At 54.2% G+C, this 18685-nt stretch overlaps 2 protein-coding genes across 2 annotated transcripts; both read left to right on the forward strand.

Moving 5' to 3' along the window:
- The first annotated feature begins 8580 nt into the window (after nucleotides 1–8580).
- On the forward strand, nucleotides 8581–16082 carry SPATC1 (spermatogenesis and centriole associated 1). Its single transcript, XM_008001871.3, has 4 exons — nucleotides 8581–9986; nucleotides 10090–10629; nucleotides 10754–10893; nucleotides 15348–16082. The coding sequence occupies exons 1-4, from the start codon at nucleotides 9494–9496 to the stop codon at nucleotides 15675–15677; spliced, it is 1503 nt and encodes a 500-aa protein (XP_008000062.2). The 5' UTR covers nucleotides 8581–9493; the 3' UTR covers nucleotides 15678–16082.
- An 850-nt stretch (nucleotides 16083–16932) lies between these two features.
- On the forward strand, nucleotides 16933–18651 carry LOC140712258 (sphingomyelin phosphodiesterase 5-like). The gene is made up of 3 exons (XM_073018501.1): nucleotides 16933–18152; nucleotides 18243–18315; nucleotides 18399–18651. The coding sequence occupies exons 1-3, from the start codon at nucleotides 18119–18121 to the stop codon at nucleotides 18589–18591; spliced, it is 300 nt and encodes a 99-aa protein (XP_072874602.1). The 5' UTR covers nucleotides 16933–18118; the 3' UTR covers nucleotides 18592–18651.
- The last annotated feature ends 34 nt before the right edge of the window (nucleotides 18652–18685 follow it).

Below are 18685 nucleotides of genomic sequence, written 5' to 3' on the forward strand. Positions count from 1 at the left end.
CTGCACAGCAAAAGAAACTATCATCAGAGCAAACAGACAACCTATAGAATGGGAAAAAATTTTTGCAACTTATCCATCTGACAAAGGTCTAACATCCTTTGTCTACAAGGAACTTAAACAAATTTACAAGAAAAAAAAAAAAAAACATCAAAAAGTGGGCAAAGGACATGAACAGACACTTCTCAAAAGATGACATTTAAGCAGCCAACGAACATACGAAAAAAAGCTTATCATCATTGATTATTAGAGAAATGAAAATCAAAACCACAATGAGATACCATCTCACACCAGTCATAATGGCAATTTTTAAAAAGTCAAGAAACAACAGATGCTGACAAGGCTGTGGAGAAACAGGAACACTTTTACACTGTTGGTGGGAATGTAAACTAGTTCAACTATTGCGGAAGGGAATGTGACAATTCATCAAAGACCCAGAACCAGAAATACCATTTGGCCCAGCAATCCCATTACTGGGTATATACCCAAAGGAATATAAATCATTCTATTATGAAGAATGCATGCATGTGTATATTCATTGCAGCACTATTCACAATAGCAAAGACATGGAATCAACCCAAATGCCCACCAATGATAGACTGGATAAGGAAAATGTGGTACATACGTACCTTGGAATACTATGCCATAAAAAGGGACAAGATCATGTCCTTTGCAGGGACATGGATGGAGCTGGAAGCCATTATCCTCAGCAAACTAACCCAGGGAGAGGAAAGCCAAACACTGCATGTTCTCACTCATAAATGGGAGCTGAACAATGAGAACGCGTGGACACAGGGAGGGGAGTAACACACACTGTGGCCTGTCGGAGGGGTTGGGGGAGGGAAAGAATCAGGAAAAATAGCTAATGTATGCTGGGCCTAATACTTAGGTGATGAGTTGATAGGTGCAGCAAACCACAGTGGCACACACGTACCTACGTAACAAACCTGCACATCCTGCACATGTACCCCAGAACTAAAAAAAAATTTTTTTTAATGATTTTCTCCCATTGAATTGTCTTTACACACTTGCCAAAAATCAGTTGGTACAGGGTCAGGCACAGTAACTCATGCCTGTAATCCCAGCAGTTTGGAAGGCCAAGGTGGGCAGATCACTTAAGGTCAGGAGTCCTGAGACCAGCCTGGGCAACATGTTGAAACCCCATCTCTAATAAAAATACAAAAATCTGACAAGTGTGGTGGTGTGTGCCTGTAATCCCAGCTACTCGGGAGGCTGAGGCAGGAGAATCACTTGAACCTGGGAGGCAGAGGCTGCAGTGAGCAGAGATCGCACCACTGCACTCCAGCCTGGGTGACAGAGGGAGACTCCGTTTATTTCTGGACTCCCAGGCTATCTCATTGATCTATATGTCTGTCCTTACGCCAGTGCCACTAAGATTACTTAGTTTTGTAGTGAGTTTTGAAATACAGGAATCCTCCAACTTTTAATTTTTATCTTTATTTATTTATTTTTTTTTGAGATGGAGTCTTACACTGTTGCCTAAGCTGGAGTGCAGTGGCGCATCTTGGCTCACTGCAAGCTCCGCCCCCTGGGTTCACGCCATTCTCCTGCCTCAGCCTCCCAAGTAGCTGGGACTACAGGCACCTGCCGCCACTCCTGGCTAATTTTTTGTACGTTTAGTAGAGACAGGGTTTCACCCTGTTAGCCAGGATGGTCTCAATCTCCTGACCTCGTGATCCGCCTGTCTCAGCCTCCCAAAGTGTTGGGATTACAGGCGTGAGCCACCGTGCCTGGCCAACTTTTTCAATCTCAGTTTGGCCATTTTGGGTCCCTTATAACTCCATGTAAATTTTAGGATAAGCTTGTCAATTTCTACAAAGTGGTCAGCTTGGATTCTGAGAAGGATGGCACTAAATCTGCATATCAATTCAGGAATTATTGCTCTCTTTACAATATTGTCTTCTAATCTATGAAAATGGGTTGTTTTCCCATTTATTTATATCTTCTTTAATGTCTTTCAACACTGTAGTTTACAGGGGGTAAGTTTTATATTTGTTTTGTTAAGTTTATTCCTAATTTATTCTTTTTGATGCTTGTCAGTTATTTTTTCTATGTAATTATTAGATTGTTTATTGCAAGTGTATACAAATACAATTGATTTTTTTTTTGAGTCAGAGTCTTGCTCTGTTGCCCAGGCTGGAGTACAGTGGTGCAATCACTGCTCACTGTAACCACACACTCCCAGACTCAAGTGAGCCTCCTGCCTCAGCCTCCCGAGTCTCTGGGACCACAGGTGTGTGCCACCATACTCGGCCAATGTTTGTATTTTTGGTAGAGGCAGGTTTTCACCATGTTGGCCAGGCTGGCCTCAAAACTCCTAACCTCAAGTGATCCACCCACCTCGGCCTCCTCCAGTGCCGGGATTACAGGTGTGAGCCACCACACCTGGCCATGCTGTGTTTTCATTTTCACTTGTATCAAAGTATTTTCTAACTTATCTTATGATTTATTTGAGCTATTGGTTATTTAAGAGTGTATTGGCCAGGCGCAGTGGCTCACACCTATAATCCCAGCACTTTGGGTGGCCTAGGCAGGCAGATCACCTGAGGTCGGGAGTTCAAGACCAGCCCAACCAACACAGAGAAACCCCGTCTCTACTAAAAATACAAAAAAGTTAGCCGGGTGTGGTGGTGCATGCCTGTAATTCCAGCTACTTAGGAGGCTGAGGCAGGAGAATCGCTTGAACCTGGGAGGTGGAGGTTGCAGTGAGCTGAGAGTGCGCCATTGCACTCCAGCCTGGGCAATAAGAGCAAAACTCTGTCTCAAAAAAAATAAAAATAAAAATAAAAATAGTGTGTTGTTTAATTTCCACAGTTGTGAATTTTACAGATTTCCATCTGTTATTGATTTCTAGTCTCATTCTTAAGGTCAGAGAAGATACTTTATATGATTTCAATATTTTAAAACATATTGAGACCTTTTTTTGTGATCCATCCTGGAGAATGTTTCATGTGCACTTGAGAAGAATGTATATTCTACTGTTGTTGGATGGAAATGTTTTGTATATGTCCATTGGGGCTAGTTGGTTTGTAGAAAGGTTTGAGTTCTCTATTTCCTTACTGATCTTCTGTCTAGTTCTATCCACTACCGAAAGTGGGGTCTCCAACTATTATTGTAGAACTGTCTATTTCTGACTTTGATTCTATCAATTTCTGCTTTATACATTTTGCGGATCTGTTATTAAGTGCATGAATGTTAATAATTGTTACATTTTATTGTACTGAACCTTTTATTATATATAATGTTCTTCTTTGCCTTTTGTAACAATTTTTGATTTAAAGTCTATTTTGTTTGATATCAACAAGAGCAATCAGCCTGGCCAACATGGTGAAACTCCGTCTCTACTGAAAATACAAGAAAGTTAGCTGGGCATGGTGGCACACACCTGTAATCCCAGCTATTTGGGAGGCTGAGACTGGAGAATCGCTTGAACCCAGGAGGCAGAGGTTGCAGTGAGCCAAGATGGTGCAACAAGAGTGAGACTCCCTCTCACCAAAAAAAAAAAAAGAAAAGTTAAAATGTCAATGTTTTCTTCCCAAAATTTAATAGCTTCTTCATTAAGCATTCCCCTAGTTATTGTAAGATTTTTATTAGATTCTGGAGACCCCAAAAAAGTTTACTCTGATCATTTTTGTCAGCTTAACCATAGCTTTGGTAGAGGGCTGAAATTGTGGAGCTCTCTAATCCTCCATTTTCAGTTGCTACCTGTCTGACTAGTTTGAGTCCAAAGGGAAAGACAAATGCAGCACACACATCCTTACTCATGGGCAGTGAAAGCAGATGTGACGGGCCCTGCAGACTGGTGCGGGTGGCACGCACTGGCATCAGTGACTTTGCATCTCCAGTGCCTCATGTGGGCTTTGATTTTATGCTAACATTGGATTTTCTCAGTCCATGCTGAAATATGTTGGGAATCACCACCAGCAGAGGCACAGGGCCTTGGGAGAGGTGGCCACATCACTATTCAGCACTGGCAAGCAAATCCCATCTGAAAAGGAAGGAGAGGACAAGGAATCCTGATGGGGAGGTGGTCCTGTGGGCACTCTGCTCTACCTGAAAGAGCTGAGCTTGCATTTGTGCTGGCGGGATGCAGCCAGGCCATTTGGATTTGAAAATCCCTTATTTTTCAGGGCCTAAGCTTTACTTCTATCAATCTGAGTTCTCCCCCTCCCTCCTCTGCAGTTGGCCTATTTACAGGGCCCTGCCCAGTTGACCACAAAGGCCCAGCATTGGCCAGGGAAGGCAGGAGGTCTCCTGGGGAGGCGTACTTTGTAGAGTGAGTGCTGGAGGACAGGGAAGCCAAAGGTGCCACAAAAAGGACTGGGCACGGAGGGGCCTCCATGGCACAGGCTGGGAAGGAAGCACAGATCCCTCTCCATGTGAGGCTGGGCCACCCCTGGACCAGCCTTGCCCATAAGGGCCTGGCTTTGTTTGCTAAGTGTGAGCAGGGCTGTGGCCCCTCCTGGTCTCAAGACAAAACCAGGCAGAAATGTGGTTTTTTGTTTGTTTTTTGGTTTTTTTGAGACGGAGTCTCACTCTGTCGCCCAGGCTGGAGTGCAGTGGCCGGATCTCAGCTCACTGCAAGCTCCGCCTCCCGGGTTCACGCCATTCTCCTGCCTCAGCCTCCCGAGTAGCTGGGACTACAGGCACCTGCCACCTCGCCTGGCTAGTTTTTTGTAATTTTTTAGTAGAGACGGGGTTTTCCCGGGTTAGCCAGGATGGTCTCGATCTCCTGACCTCATGATCCGCCCGTCTCAGCCTCCCAAAGTGCTGGGATTACAGGCTTGAGCCACCGCGCCTGGCCAACTCTCAGCTTTTAATCCACATTTCTACACTTAATGTTACAACTTTAATATTTACTATAAGCATTTCATTGTGTTCTCATATTTTCTTTGCAAATAGTACTGTAAATGATTTCACATCAAGCTATTATATATTTGAACATTTCATGATTTGCCGAACAAGTTTTCAGTGATTTGTTGTGCCAGGTGTTTTTTGTTTGTTTGTTTGTTTTGGTTTTTGTTTTTGAGACGGGGTCTCACTCTGTCGCCCAGGCTGGAGTGCAGTGGCACCATCTCGGCTCACTGCAAACTCCGCCTCCCGGGTTCACGCCATTCTCCTGCCTCAGCCTCCTGAGTAGCTGGGACTACAGGTGCCTGCCACCACTCTCAGCTAATTTTTTGTATTTTTAGTAGAGACGGGGTTTCACCATGTTAACCAGGATGGTCTCGATCTCCTGACCTCGTGATCCGCCCACCTTGGCCTCCCAAAGTGCTGGGATTACAGGCGTGAGCCACTGCTCCTGGCCAGTTGTGCCAGGTTTTGCCATTAACAGACAAACAGGATGAGTCTTTCTGAGGCCTGGCATCTACCCCCTGCTCTCACAGGCTGTCCTCCCCAGGCCCGCCTGCCCTCCCCTCATCAACTCTGTCCACACGCTTCTGTCTCTGATTTGTACTTGGCCTTCCCTAGAGCCCTCGTTCCTGGCAGGATGAGGGCAGCATGCGAAGAAAGTGGGTAGCACTTACTGTATTTGGGTGAGGGGTAGAGGGTACCAATAGCATCCAGCTCACAGCAGCCACACCACCCTCTCAGTGTGCAGCGGCACATTAGATAGTAGACTGGCTTTGTAATTCCACCATCTGTGCCTGCGCCATTGTTCCTTCTGTCCTGGACCTTGACAAAGCTACCACTCCAGCACCTCCTGGGAGTCCCCGTGGCTTCTGCTTTATACATTTTGGTGTTAGACTTTCTGTGAATTGCTCCTTTGGTTACCTTCTGTGTGCTATGTGATGGTCTGCCTGGAATCCAACTTGGTCGAAAAACACTGGGTCATTTCCCTCTGGGGATGAGGCCACGGCCTGTCCAGTGCTGTGCTCCCTCTCAGCCCTGACCAGCTGGTCCCTCCACAGCAGTCATCTTCCCAGAGCAGGCGACAAGAGGAAGCATTTGTCCTGTCTTCTCGCCTGACCTGGCTGCTTCAAACATTGGGACCACCGGTGCTCCTTAGGCTGCCCTGGCCGTGCAGAGACAGTGGCCCCTGACTGCCTCTCCCCGGCCATCCTGGACATGTTGCCCCAAAGTGGTCCTTTCCCACATCACCCAGACCCTGGGCTCTCCGAAAGAATTGGAGGCCAAGCAGGACAGACAGCCCCACTCTGAGCTCCATCCTCCACCTCAACACATGCAGCCCGTCCCTCCATCTGCCCCACCCTGTGCTCCCTCTCCTTCAAGTCTGTCCTCTGCATGAACTGCTTGCCTTTGGCCCATAAGCTTTATTGTCTCCTGGGTCCTAAAACAAAACTTTCTAAAAAGTCAAAACAAGAAATCATAAAAGACCAGGCTGGGAGTGGTGACTGACAACTATAATCCCATCGCTTTAGGAAGCTGAGGTAGGAGGATTGCTTGAGGAGTTTGAGACCAGCTTGGGCCACAGAGTTAGATTCCCATCTCTAAAAATAAAAATAAATACATAAGTAAAAGAGCAGTTGATTGGATTGTGCAATTTTGATTTATTTGTTTGGAAAACGGAACTTAGAAGTTTTTCGGTTTTTATGAGACAGGATCTCATGACGTCACCCAGACTGAAGTGCGGTAGCACGATCACGGCTCACCACAGCCCTGACCTGCTGGGATCAGGTGATCCTCCCACCTCAGCCTCCCAAGTAGCTGGGACTACAGGCATATGCCACCATACCCAGCTAATTTTTGGATTTTTTGTAGAGACGGAGTTTCACCATGTTGCCCAGGCTGGTCTCAAACTCCTGAGCTCAAGCGATCCACCCATCTTGGCCTCCCAAAGTGGTAGGATTACAGGCATGAACCACCACACCTGGCCCAGAACTTAGAATTCAAAAGGCAAATAAAGTGGCAGAACATCTCACCACACATCACAGAGGATCAGCAACAGAAGAGACAGAGGTAGTGCACCCAGAGACTTCCTGGGGAACATTAGAACTCTTTCGAGGAAGCCTCTAAAATGTCTATTTTCAGGAAAAAAAAATCAATCATAAAGACTTACGTAATAGGGTTTTTGTCATCAGGGAACACAGGAATCAATTTAAACGCCCAACCATTGGGATAGGCTCGGTAAAAAAATAGCATGTCCGTAAGATGAGGCCTCTGCAGCTACAATAGTGTCATTCTCAAAGAATCACGATGCCAGAGCTGCCGTGCTGTGAGTCCCGTGAAAAGAGGCAAGGTACAAAAGGGCATGTGATCTATGCCACTACTACCTTTGCACACAACCTGTTAAGAATGAATTTTACGGCCGGGCGTGGTGACTCAAGCCTGTAATCCCAGCACTTTGGGAGGCCGAGACAGGCGGATCACGAGGTCAGGAGATCGAGACCATCCTGGCTAACATGGTGAAACCCCGTCTCTACTAAAAAATACAAAAAGAAAAAAAACTAGCCGGACTAGGTGGCGGACGCCTGTAGTCTCAGCTGCTCGGGAGGCTGCGGCAGGAGAATGGCGTAAACCCAGGAGGCAGAGCTTGTGGTGAGCCAAGATCATGCCACTGCACTCCAGCCTGGGCAACAGAGTGAGACTCCGTCTCAAAAAAAAAAAAAAAAAAAAAAAAAAAAAAAGAATGAATTTTACGGCCGGGCGTGGTGGCTCATGCCTATAATCCCAGCACTTTGGGAGGCCGAGGCAGGCAGATCACGAGGTCAGGAGATCGAGATCAACCTGGCCAACATGGTGAAACCCCGTCTCTACTAAAAACACAAAAATTAGCTCGGCGTGGTGGCATGCACCTGTAGTCCCAGCTACTCAGGAGGCTGGGGCAGGAGAATCACTTGAACCCGGGAGGCGGAGGTTGCAGTGAGCCGAGACTATGTCACTGCACTCCAGCCTGGGCAACAGAGCCAGATTCTGTCTCAAAAAAAAAAACAAACAAAACAAAAACCAAAACAAACAAACAAAAAAACCCCATGAATTTTACTTTTTTTTAATTATTATTTTGAGATGGGGGTCTCACTCTGCCGCCCAGGTTGGAGTTCAGTGGTGCGATCATGGTGTAATCATGGCTCACTGCAGCCTCAACCTCCCGGGCTCAAATGATCCTCCCACCTCAGCCTCCCAAGTAGCTGGGACTACAGGTTCATGCACCACGCCTGGCTAATTTTTGTATTTTTTGTAGAGACAGGGTCTCTCCATGTTGAGCAGGCCGGTCTGGAACTCCTGGGCTCAAGTGATTGAATTGTACATTTTTAAATGGTTAAAATAAAACTACTATTACGTGACACATGAAATCCAAAATGTAGTGTTCATCTATAAAGGTTTATTGCCATACATCCTCCCTCATTCACCTCCGGGTTGCCTGTGGCTGCCTTCTCAAGGCAACGGCAGGCTTGAGCGGTTGCAACAGGGACCATATAGCTGGCAAAGGTGGAAGTATTTACCTCTGGACCTTCACAGAGAATGCTTGCCAACTCCTGATCTATATACACACGGTGGAGAAGGTCTCCAAGGCAACACGCGGCTCCTCAATAGAGACTAACCGTGGGATGATGGAACTATCCGTGGTTTTTCATCTTTTTTTCTGTATTTCCATTCTTTGTCTATAATAAGCATGTACTGCTTTTATAACAACAAAAATGGAAGTTTTCAATGAAATTGCATACTCACAAAAACCTTCTCTGCACTCCCACCACTCCTGCCAACAGCTGCACCCCCAGGGGATCAGGGGGCTTCTCCCCGAAACAGTGGCCAGTAAAAGGAGCACTTCTCCAGGACCAAGGAGAGCAGGCTCCGGGGGCAGGAAGAGCGCATAAAGCAATGTCTGGGACCGGGGTGTGTGACCAGCTCTGACCTGCATCCCTGTTCAGGCCACAGCAAACTCCACAGGGCAGGGACCATGCATGGGTGCTGGGCCACGTGAGGCTCTGCCCATTGCAGCACTGACCCCCTGAGGGGCCCCCACCTGGTGGGGCTTATTCCTCATCACAAAGATAGTGGTCAGGAGGCCTGGGCCCTCTTCTCTCCACCAAAAAACAGAGGGGCCAACTTGGTGACCTGAGAGTCCAGCTGCTTGGAGACCCTCTGCTGGGCAAGGGGTGGGCACGGTTGAGGAAAGGGCAGCGGGATGTCCCCATGGCTGGGGGCAGTGGGCAAGTGGTCAGAGAAGTGAGCCTGGGAGAACTGACACAAAAATCAGGGCTGGAGATGAGGCCTTGGGGAACCACTCCCAGGCTCTCTGAGCAGGCACAGACTCCCCACAGAGGCAGAGAGGCCACCACCCTGGCCTGCCTAAGAAGTGAGGCTCAGAGAGGCCAGGTCAGACCAGTCAGCTCATCGGGGACAGATGGGCACCATGGCCAGGCCCTACCACAGCGGGAGAGCCTGCGACCACCCTCCCCTTGGTCTGGAGGGGCTCCCCTAGAGCCTCAGTGCTTTCTCTGTGTTCCCAGGTGTCTTCCTGCCCCTGTCCCCAGCAGTGGCAAATGAACCAGTCCTGGAAGAAGTGGGGATCATGGCCTTGACACCCCTGGCCGAGATGCTAACCAGCTTGCAGCCCAGCACCATGCCGGGCTCACTCATGAGCCCCCTGACAGGCACCCTCAGCACGCTGCTGTCCGGCCCAGCACCCCTGTCACAGAGCAGCCCCCTCACCGGCTTCCTGACCAGCCCCGTGGCAGGGCCCCCAACGGGCACACTGGCCAGTTCCCTGGGCCTGCCCTCCACTGGCCCCCTGACTCCCAGCAGCCCCCTGGCAGGCCCTGTGGCCGTGTCCCAGAGTAGCCCCCTGATAGCCCCCGTGACTGGCACAGTGGCCGTCTCTCTGAGCAGCCCCCTCCTCAGCTCCACTGCCACCCCACTGGGGGTCTCTCAGAACCTGCTGGCCAACCCCATGGGCAACCAGGTCCTGCCAGAGGCCCCAAGGCTGCGGCTGGCTGAGCCCCTCCGCAGAGGCCCCCCTGGGCCCCACTCCCCAGCTTGCATGGTACCTGCTGCCACCACCAAAGGTAATGGGTGTGCTGGGTGGTGGGTGGCAGAGTGGGCGGGGAAGAGCCCTCCCACCTCACTCTAATACCCCTCCTTTCATTTCTGTCCCCTCCACATCACCAGTCCCACTCTCCACTGAGCCCCCCCGGTCGACCCAGGACTCAGAGCCTCTCAGCACGGCGTTTGCAGGCACACCCCTCCAGACCTCCACCCCCGTCGGAGCCATGGGCACACCTGCTCCCGAGACGGCCTTCTCCTTCAACACTTCAGACACACAGACTCAGCCCAGTGCCACCCAGGAACAAGTGGTCCCTGCATCTGTCCCCAGCTCCCCCACTACCTCCCCCACAGTCACTGTCCTTGCCTCTGCCCCCGCCCTCACCCCCCAGGTTGCCACCAGCTACACCCCCTCAAGCACCACCCACATCGCCCAGGGTGCCCCCCATCCCCCTTCCCGAATGCACAATTCCCCAACCCGGAACCTGCCTGCCCCCCACTCTCCTCCACACAACCCCCACTCCCCACCTCGTACATCATCCTCCCCGGCTTCAGTCAATGACTCTCGGGGTCCACGCGCCACGGAACCATCGAGGAAGAGCATGATGGAGGTGGAACGGAAGCTGGCCCACCGCAAGACGAGCAAGTTCCCCGAGAGCGCCCGAGGTCAGTGACACTGCGGGCTCCATGCGGGTCGGGCCCCCAGGCCCTCTCCCTGCCGCCTGCCTGGGCTGCTGACCCCAGTCCCTCTCACCCTCTCACCTGGGCTGATGAGACCCTGTGTCCCCAGAGTCGAAGCAGCTGGCCTGGGAGAGGCTGGTGGGTGAGATCGCCTTCCAGCTGGACCGAAGGATCCTATCCAGCATCTTCCCAGAGCGCGTGCGGCTCTACGGCTTCACTGTCTCCAACATCCCGGAGAAGATCATCCAGGTGTGTGGCCAGGGGCCTGCAGGGACAGGGGGCAGGCTGGCCCATGAGGGGCTGTGGGGACCCTGCATTCTGGCCAGGCCAAACATGCCATGACCTGAGGAGTCCCTGGGATAGAGGAAGCTGACTGCTCAGTGCCAACGGCCGGCGGGTGTTGGGGCGTCTGGCAGTGGGAGCCCAAGGTCTCCTCGGAGGAAGGCGAGGTGGGGGGTTTCAGCAAGGTCGGGCGGCTCTTGCCGTTTGCCACCAGGATGGCCTCCTCTGTGGACACACATGGAGAATGATGCTTTGCCAACACGCCCAAGTGTGCGTCTGTGCCACGCGTGTGGCAGGCTGTAGAAGGCACGGGGAAGCTGGATTGGGGGTGTGCGCCTGCCGGGCAGGGAGGGCAGCTGCATCACTACTTACCACTTGGGCTTCTCTTGAGAAAACAGCCCAGCCGCACTCCCGGCCGCTTTTTCTCTCCAACTGTGATTATCTGTGGATTGCAGGCCTCTGTGTAGCCTGAGCAGGAGCTACTGTGAGCTGCGTGGGTCCAGGTTTGAGCTTGGCCTCTGGTTAAAGCATCCTTTGGTTAGTTTTGTGTGTGGAGGTTTTTGTTTGTTCGTTTTTTTTTTGTTTTCAGATGGACTCTCGCTCTGTCACCTGCCCAGGGTGAGCTGAGATTGCGCCATTACACTCTAGCCTGGGCAACAAACCAAGACTCCACCTGAAAAAAAAAAAAGAGTACACAATAGTGTATGTACCCAGCTCACTGCAACCTCTGCCTCTCAGTTCAAACAATTCCGCTGCCCCAGCCTCTTCTTTCAAGACAGCCCAGGCTGAAGAACAGTGGCGTGATCCTAGCTCACTGCAAGCACGAACTCCTAAGGGCTCAAGCCTCCCAAGTAGCTGGTTACCACAGGTTTACACCACCACACCCAGCTAACATACATATATATATATTTTGTTGTTGTTGTTGTTGTTGTTGTTGTTGTTGTTGTTTGAGATGGTGCTTCGCTCTTGTCGCCCAGGCTGCAACGCAATGGTGCGATCTTGGATCACTACAACCTCTGCCTCCCAGGGTCAAGCAATTCTCCTGCCTCAGCCTCCCAAGTAGTTGGGATTACAGGCACCCACCACCACGCCCGGCTAACTTTTTTGTAGTTTTAGTAGAGACAGGGTTTCTCCATGTTGTCCAGGCTGGTCTCAAACTCCCGACCTCAGGTGATCCGCCCGCCTCAGCCTCCCAAAGTGCGGGGATTACAGGCATGAGCCACTGCGCCCGGCCCCAAAAGGGAAGCTTTTAAAGACAGAGACGTCCATGTAAGCTGCCTTGAAACCAAGTTTAGAAGTCACAGAAGCTCACTGCAGTGGCCTTGTTCATTGGTGAAGGCCACTGTTAAGCGAGTGGCCTTGAGCAAGCAGTGTCTTGGAATCCTGCACTCTTGAGGAAGTTTTTGTGATAAATCCTGTTACAGGCCTGCGTGCGAGAGGACTTCTTCACAGCCTTTCCCTACTGCAACTTTTTTTTTTTTTTTTTTTTTGAGACGGAGTCTCGCTCTGTTGCCCAGGCTGGAGTGCAGTGGCCGGATCTCAGCTCACTGCAAGCTCCACCTCCCGGGTTCATGCCATTCTCCTGCCTCAGCCTCTCGAGTAGCTGGGACTACAGGCGCCCGCCACCTCGCCCGGCTAGTTTTTTTGTACTTTTTAGTAGAGACGGGGTTTCACCGTGTTAGCCAGGATGGTCTCGATCTCCTGACCTCGTGATCCGCCCGTCTCAGCCTCCCAAAGTGCTGGGATTACAGGCTTGAGCCACCGCGCCTGGCCGCAACTTTTTTTTAAGATGGGGTCTCACTGTGTCGCCCAGGCTGGAGTGCAGTGGCATAACCATGGTTCACTCAAGTGGCCCTCCCATCTCAGCCTCCCTGCTAACTGGGACTACAGGCGTGCACCAACACACCTGGCTAATTTGTTTATTTTTTTAAATTTTTATTTATTTATTTATTTTTGAGATAGAGTCTTGATCCTGTCACCCAGGCTGGAGTGCAGTGGTACAATCTCAGCTCACTGCAGCCTCCACCTCCTGGGTTCAAGCAATTCTCCTGCCTCAGCCTCTCGAGTAGCTGGGATTACAGGCACCCGCCACCACACCTGGCTAATTTTTGTGTATTTTTTTGGTAGAGATGGGGTTTTGCCGTGTTGGTCAGGCTGGTCTCAAACTCCCTGCCTCAAGTGATCCGCCTGCCTCTGCCTCCCAAAGTGCTGGGATTACAGGCATGAGCCCAGCCTTAAATTTTTTTTTTTTTTTTTTTGAGACAGAGTCTTGCTCTGTCACCCAGGCTAGAGTGCAGAGGCCCAACCTTGGCTCACTGCAACCTCCGTCTCCCAAGTTCAAGCAATTTTCTTGCCTCAGCCTCCCAAACTGAGGCTTGAGCTGTGGCCAGGTGTGAGCCACCACGCCTGGCCTTGAAGGAATATTTTTAAGACAGGGTGATATTTATAAGACACAACTGACACACCTCAGCCAGGTGTGGTGGCTCACGCCTGTCATCCCAGCACTGTAGGAAGCCGAGGCGGGCAGATCACTTGAAGTCAGGAGTTTGAGACCAGCCTGGCCAACGTGATGAAACCCCATCTCTACTAAAAATACTAAAACATTAGCCGGGTGTGGTGGCATGCGCCTGTAATCCCAGCTACTTAGAAGGCTGAGGCAGAAGAATCCCTTGAACCCGGGAGGCGGAGGTTGCAGCGAGCCGAGATTGAACCACTGCACTCCACCCTGGGCGACAGAGCAAGACTCCGTCTCAAAACAACAACAAGACACAACTCGCTGCACTGTGAGATGTGAGGGCACTGCCATTCCCCAGGGTGGGGGCCCCCGCGTGACCTGGTGCTCAGTTCTCACTGGGGCCGCTGCCTGTAACCCTCAGAATACTCCTGCAGGTGGCACCATGATTTCCTTCACATCCCAGCAGCAAAACTGAGGCTCAGGCCCAGGGTAGTGCAGAAGCAGCCGTTAAGCATGGCTGTCCGCGGGCCCTTACTCCTGTGCTGAACCTCGATGGTGTCTTCCTGCCCCCACAACTGTGCATATTGCTCATTTGCCTAGAAGGCTCAGGGGCCAAGAACCTCCCGCTGGGGAAAGACAGGTGCATCCCAGGCACGTCCCAGGCAACAGGGGTGCTGAGCGCAGGCTCTGGGAGCACTCAGCAGAGGTTGGCGTCACATTAACTGGGCCCAGTCCTAAGTCCAGCCCCAAGCCTGGTACCCTGCACACACGACGACCAGCCTGGGAGCCTTCCCCAAGGGGTGGTGCCTGAACAGCTTGTCTGGGCAAGAGTGTTCCCAGCAGGTTGGGGACCACCAGGCATCTGGGACACAGTAGGACGTAGCTGGAAGAGAGGTGCAGGGACAGATTGGGGGACACTGGAGGGTGGCCCTCCCCCAAGTGTTGGAGCAGTGGAAACTATACGAGGAGCTCAGGCAGGGGCTAGCCCACCCAACTCCACTTCAGACCCGTGGCTCTGTGGGCCTGTGCAGAGAGCGGGCAGGGCCAAGCCTGGAGGCGGGGGCAGCTGCACCTGAGACAGGCTGCAAAATTGGCAGGGCCCAGTGCAAAATGAAAATAATTCAAAACTTAGAACTTCAGGATGGTGCCAACAGAGCATTGAGCTGGGCACTGGGCTTTCCACAACTGCCCAGGTCACACATCCCCGGGGCAGTGGCAGGCGGGGTGGGAGGGGCTGCCTTCACGATTACAGGCCTTAGGGTGGGACCCAGTCACTGCCTGGCTGGTGGGAGGACACAGGGCATGAGGAAGTGAGTGGACACTGACCCAGATGTGCTGGTTTCCAGGCCCAGGAGGAGGCAGGTGAAGGAGACAGGCCCCTGGGGGGCCTGTGCTGGGGCCAGCACTTGGCTGGGGTTGTCAGTTCACTGCTGGGGGAAGAAAGGGAGTTCCCTAGGGGGTGTGCAGGCTAGCGGGTGTTGAGGATGGAGGCCAGGGTAAGGAAGGGGGGGCCTTCAGACGCTGAGAGGGAGCAGAGCAGGGAGTCAGGAGGCAGCCTGAGAAAGACCCCAGACCCCTGGGTCAGGGGACCCTGTGCGCCTCCAGATGCCTAGCCACGGCTCCTGTCCTCAGTCCCTGGAGGCCTCAGCCCAACTGCAATCCCTGGTGGTGGGTGGAGCAGACGACAGGGTTGGGGCATCCTCTTTCACCCTGTGGATGAGGCCCCACTGGGGAGCGTTGGGAGCCACCTGCCCTGCCCGGATCAGGCCTTGAAGACCTCTCTGTCCAGCTCTGCCCACTGGGCTTCCCTGTCCTAAACCCTTGAGGTCCCTCGCAGAACCTCCCCACCGCACACCCCTCGGATCCTGGCCGTCTCGCAGCCTCACGTGCCCCTCGGTCTTCCCCTTACCTGCCTGTGTGTGGAGGTGTGGCAAAGGAGGGTCCCTGATGGCCGCTCTCCCCGCAGGCCTCCCTGAACCCCAGTGACCACAAGCTGGACGAGGAGCTGTGCCAGATGCTCACACAGCGTTACGTGAGCATCATGAACAGGCTGCAGAGTCTGGGCTACAACGGGCGTGTGCACCCTGCGCTGACCGAACAGCTGGTGAACGCCTATGGCATCCTGCGAGAGCGCCCGGAGCTGGCGGCGTCCGAGGGCGGCACCTACACTGTGGACTTCCTGCAGCGCGTGCTAGTGGAGACCGTGCACCCTAGCATGCTCACCGATGCGATGCTGCTGCTCTCCTGCCTCAACCAGCTGGCGCACGACGATGGCAAGCCCATGTTCATCTGGTGACGCTGGAGCTGGGAGGTCCAGGCTCGCTCAACCCCATAGTCTTCTGCACAGCCATTAAAGCTTCCCACAGACGCTGGTCGCTGGGCCTGCGCCAGCACTCCTGGGTGGTGCTGCCTCCTCTGGGGTGGCTCACCGGGCCCCTGCACCATGCCCCTTCAGCCCTGCCTGCCCTGGAGGTCAATGCCCATCCTGGACCCTTTGCGAGAGCCCGAGAGGCCAAGGCTCAGCAGTGGTCTGCGAGGGGTTGGTCTGAAGGCCCCCAGGCTCCCCTCCCATGGCACTGAGAGCAGTGGGAGCTCCTGGGACCTGGATGGGGAAGGGTAGGAACCAGGAAGGGGTGGAGCAGGGAGGGAAGGGCCGTGGCTCTGTGCCTGCCGCAGTGGTGAGGGGCACGGAGCTGGCAGAGGTGGGAGGAGACAAGGATGTGGGTGTGGGATCCCTGCCTTCATACTAGGCCGGGGCTGGGTGAGCGGTGGAGCAGGGCGGTCTTCCAGGCCTTGAGGACAAGAGGACATTCAAGGGAAAAGAGCCAGGAGAAAGCATCCTCACCCCAACCTGGGCATGGGGCAGCCCAGCGAAGTGGCGGCCCCTTCCCAAGACACCCAAGGCCATCCCACAGGTCCTGGAGACTTTGAGAGGGATTCAGAGCTGGCAAGGGCAGACGCCACCTGCCGCATGAGCTGAGGAGCACACGCAGGATTTGGGGGCAGGCCAGGGGCCTCCCACAGTGCACTAAGGGCAGATGGGGTGCTGGGAAGGGCTTGTGGAGAGTGCGGGAAGCTGAGGGAGCCGGCCAGGATGGGAAGTCCCTGGGGAGGAAGACATGGGAGGGGAGAAGCGCAGTGTAAGAAAGCGCAGAGGGGCCCACACCACAGGGTGAGACAGGAGCAAGTCTGCATGCAGGAAGGCAAGGAGGCTGGCTGCAATGGCAGGGAGATCAAAACCCCAACTGAGGAGGGTCCTGGGGCACCAGTGCTTGCCAGACAGAGAGGATAGCAGGAGGCAACAGTGGACCCACAAGGTCTGAGTTCCAATGGGAATCTTTCAGCAACCAGCAAGGAGTCCAGGGAAGGAGAGGGTATGCAGGGTGTGCCAGACCCTCCGAGGATGCCTGGGCTGCTGAGCTTCCTGCCTCTGCCCTCCCCACTCCCAGGCCTCCAGGGAATCCAGCCAGACACCCAGCCTCTCCGTCCCTGGGAAGGGCAGGGAAGAGCTCTGCCACAAGCCTCCCCACCTCCCTGCCAACTCCCAGGGCTATTTAAGAGACGCTGGCACCCAGCTGACCGGGAGAGTGCGTGCGGGTTCACAGGCCCAATTAGAAAGGTGGGAGGCGAGCAGAGCCTGGGAGCTACCGGCCATCCTGTCCTGGGAGCTCCTGAGGGTATGCCAGAGCGCTCCACGAATGGGGAAACGCTTCCGTCTGGCTCACGTGCACCAGCAGAGCTACGCGCAGGGCAGAACCAACAACAGTCCCTCCCCTTAGACTGGAAGCTCCATGGGGTAGGGCCACAAGGCCGTCACCACTGCGGGCTGGCAGGAGGTATTCGATTTGCCCGCGGCTCGTCACTTGGTGAATCGCCTGACGCCCAACCTGGGCCCGGTGCTGTACGACGTGGGCACACTTGGCCTACAGACCGGGCCGCACCTCAAGATACTGGACAGCGGGCTGCTGCTGGCCTCGCGCTATCCGCTGCTGTGCGCCACCTTCCGTTGCTTCCCCCACGCGCGTGGGGAGGACACGCTGGCCTCCAAGGGACTACTGTCCACACAGGTACTGGCCTACCCCGCCCAGAGCACAGAGGGGGCGGGGTTCGGCCAAGAAGGCGAGGGAAGCTGGGGCCGTCCGTGGTGTTGCAAGCGCAGCTGGGCAGCCTGGACGGGCGCCACATCGTGGGATTCCTGCACTGCACGCACTTGCAAGCACTGGCTGGTGAACCCTGCGGGTGGGTCCTCAGAACAGGTCCCGCCTCTCCGTGGCGGCTACTGATTCCTACATTCGCCTGCCCCCCGCCCCCACCTCCCGCCCTATGTTCACTGCCCCAGGCATGGGAATTCCTGAGAGGTGCCTGTCGGGCTCACAGATCAGGAACTGGGGAGCCGGGAGCTGACTGACCAAGATGCGGGTCCGAATCTGGAGCCGAGCCCACCCCACCCCCCTTCCCCGCGCAGAGGACGGGCCCTTGCGCAGCAAACAGCTGATGCTGCTGCTGGACTGAGCCGAGAAGTTTGAGGCCGAGAGCGAACAAAGTGGAGGGGTCGTGGCTTTACGCGTGCTCCTGGGCGACCTAAACTTCGATAACTGCTCGAAAGGTCCAGCAGGAGGGGAGGGCAGGGAGGCAGGGGCGGAGCCAGGAGGCCCGGCCCCGCCCACCGCGCTCCAGCCTCTCTCTGCGCTGCAGCAGTAGCACAAGCTCTTCCGCCGCTTCCAGGACCCCTGCCGGATGGGCACGCGCCAAGAGCAGCCCTGGGCCCTGGGTATCGTGCTTGGGGGGAGGGTACCAGAGCGGGGAGTGGACCTGGGGAGCGCTGTCGGCCGAGGCTCTGGCTGATGCCTCCCTCCCCCAGATCCCCCAGGGACCCCACTGCGCAGCTCCGTGCTCCACCACTCCGTGGCCTCCTCCCCCGAGATGCTGAGGCGGTGAGTGGCGACCTGGAGGTAGGCACTGCCCGCCTGAAGCGCGCAAAGGGGCCCTGGCCTTGGTGACACCGCCCCCCTTCCAGGACCCTGGAGCAGGAGAAAGGGCGCCACCTCTACCTGGCCGGCCCTCCCGGCAGAAGCCACCGAGCTAAGCCCTGGAGAGGTCAGCACCAGGACTACATCACGTACTGCGGAGTTCCTGGGGGCCTGCTGAGCCCAGTGAGTGCCAGGGCCCGGGTGGCTGGGCCTGCGGCGCTGGGACGACCCTCAACCTGATTCCCGCCCCCAGGAGGTGGAGCAGGTGACGTTCAGTACCGCCCTGGCGGGGCTCACGGACCACCTGGTAGTGAGCCTGCAGCTCTGAGTCTGG

Source organism: Chlorocebus sabaeus, chromosome 8 (assembly GCF_047675955.1).
Source record: "Chlorocebus sabaeus isolate Y175 chromosome 8, mChlSab1.0.hap1, whole genome shotgun sequence".
NCBI classification, from domain to species: domain Eukaryota; kingdom Metazoa; phylum Chordata; class Mammalia; order Primates; family Cercopithecidae; genus Chlorocebus; species Chlorocebus sabaeus.

Bases quoted from the DNA above. Each gene is read 5' to 3' on its own strand.
- SPATC1 (XM_008001871.3), top strand. From the start codon at position 9,494: ATGGCCTTGACACCCCTGGCCGAGATGCTAACCAGCTTGCAGCCCAGC. The intron at 10,630-10,753 runs GTCAGTGACACT...CTGTGTCCCCAG, and splicing joins GTTCCCCGAGAGCGCCCGAG to AGTCGAAGCAGCTGGCCTGG. The intron at 10,894-15,347 runs GTGTGTGGCCAG...CTCTCCCCGCAG, and splicing joins TCCCGGAGAAGATCATCCAG to GCCTCCCTGAACCCCAGTGA.
- LOC140712258 (XM_073018501.1), top strand. From the start codon at position 18,119: ATGGGCACGCGCCAAGAGCAGCCCTGGGCCCTGG. The intron at 18,153-18,242 runs GTATCGTGCTTG...TCCCTCCCCCAG, and splicing joins AGAGCAGCCCTGGGCCCTGG to ATCCCCCAGGGACCCCACTG. The intron at 18,316-18,398 runs GTGAGTGGCGAC...CCCCCCTTCCAG, and splicing joins TCCCCCGAGATGCTGAGGCG to GACCCTGGAGCAGGAGAAAG.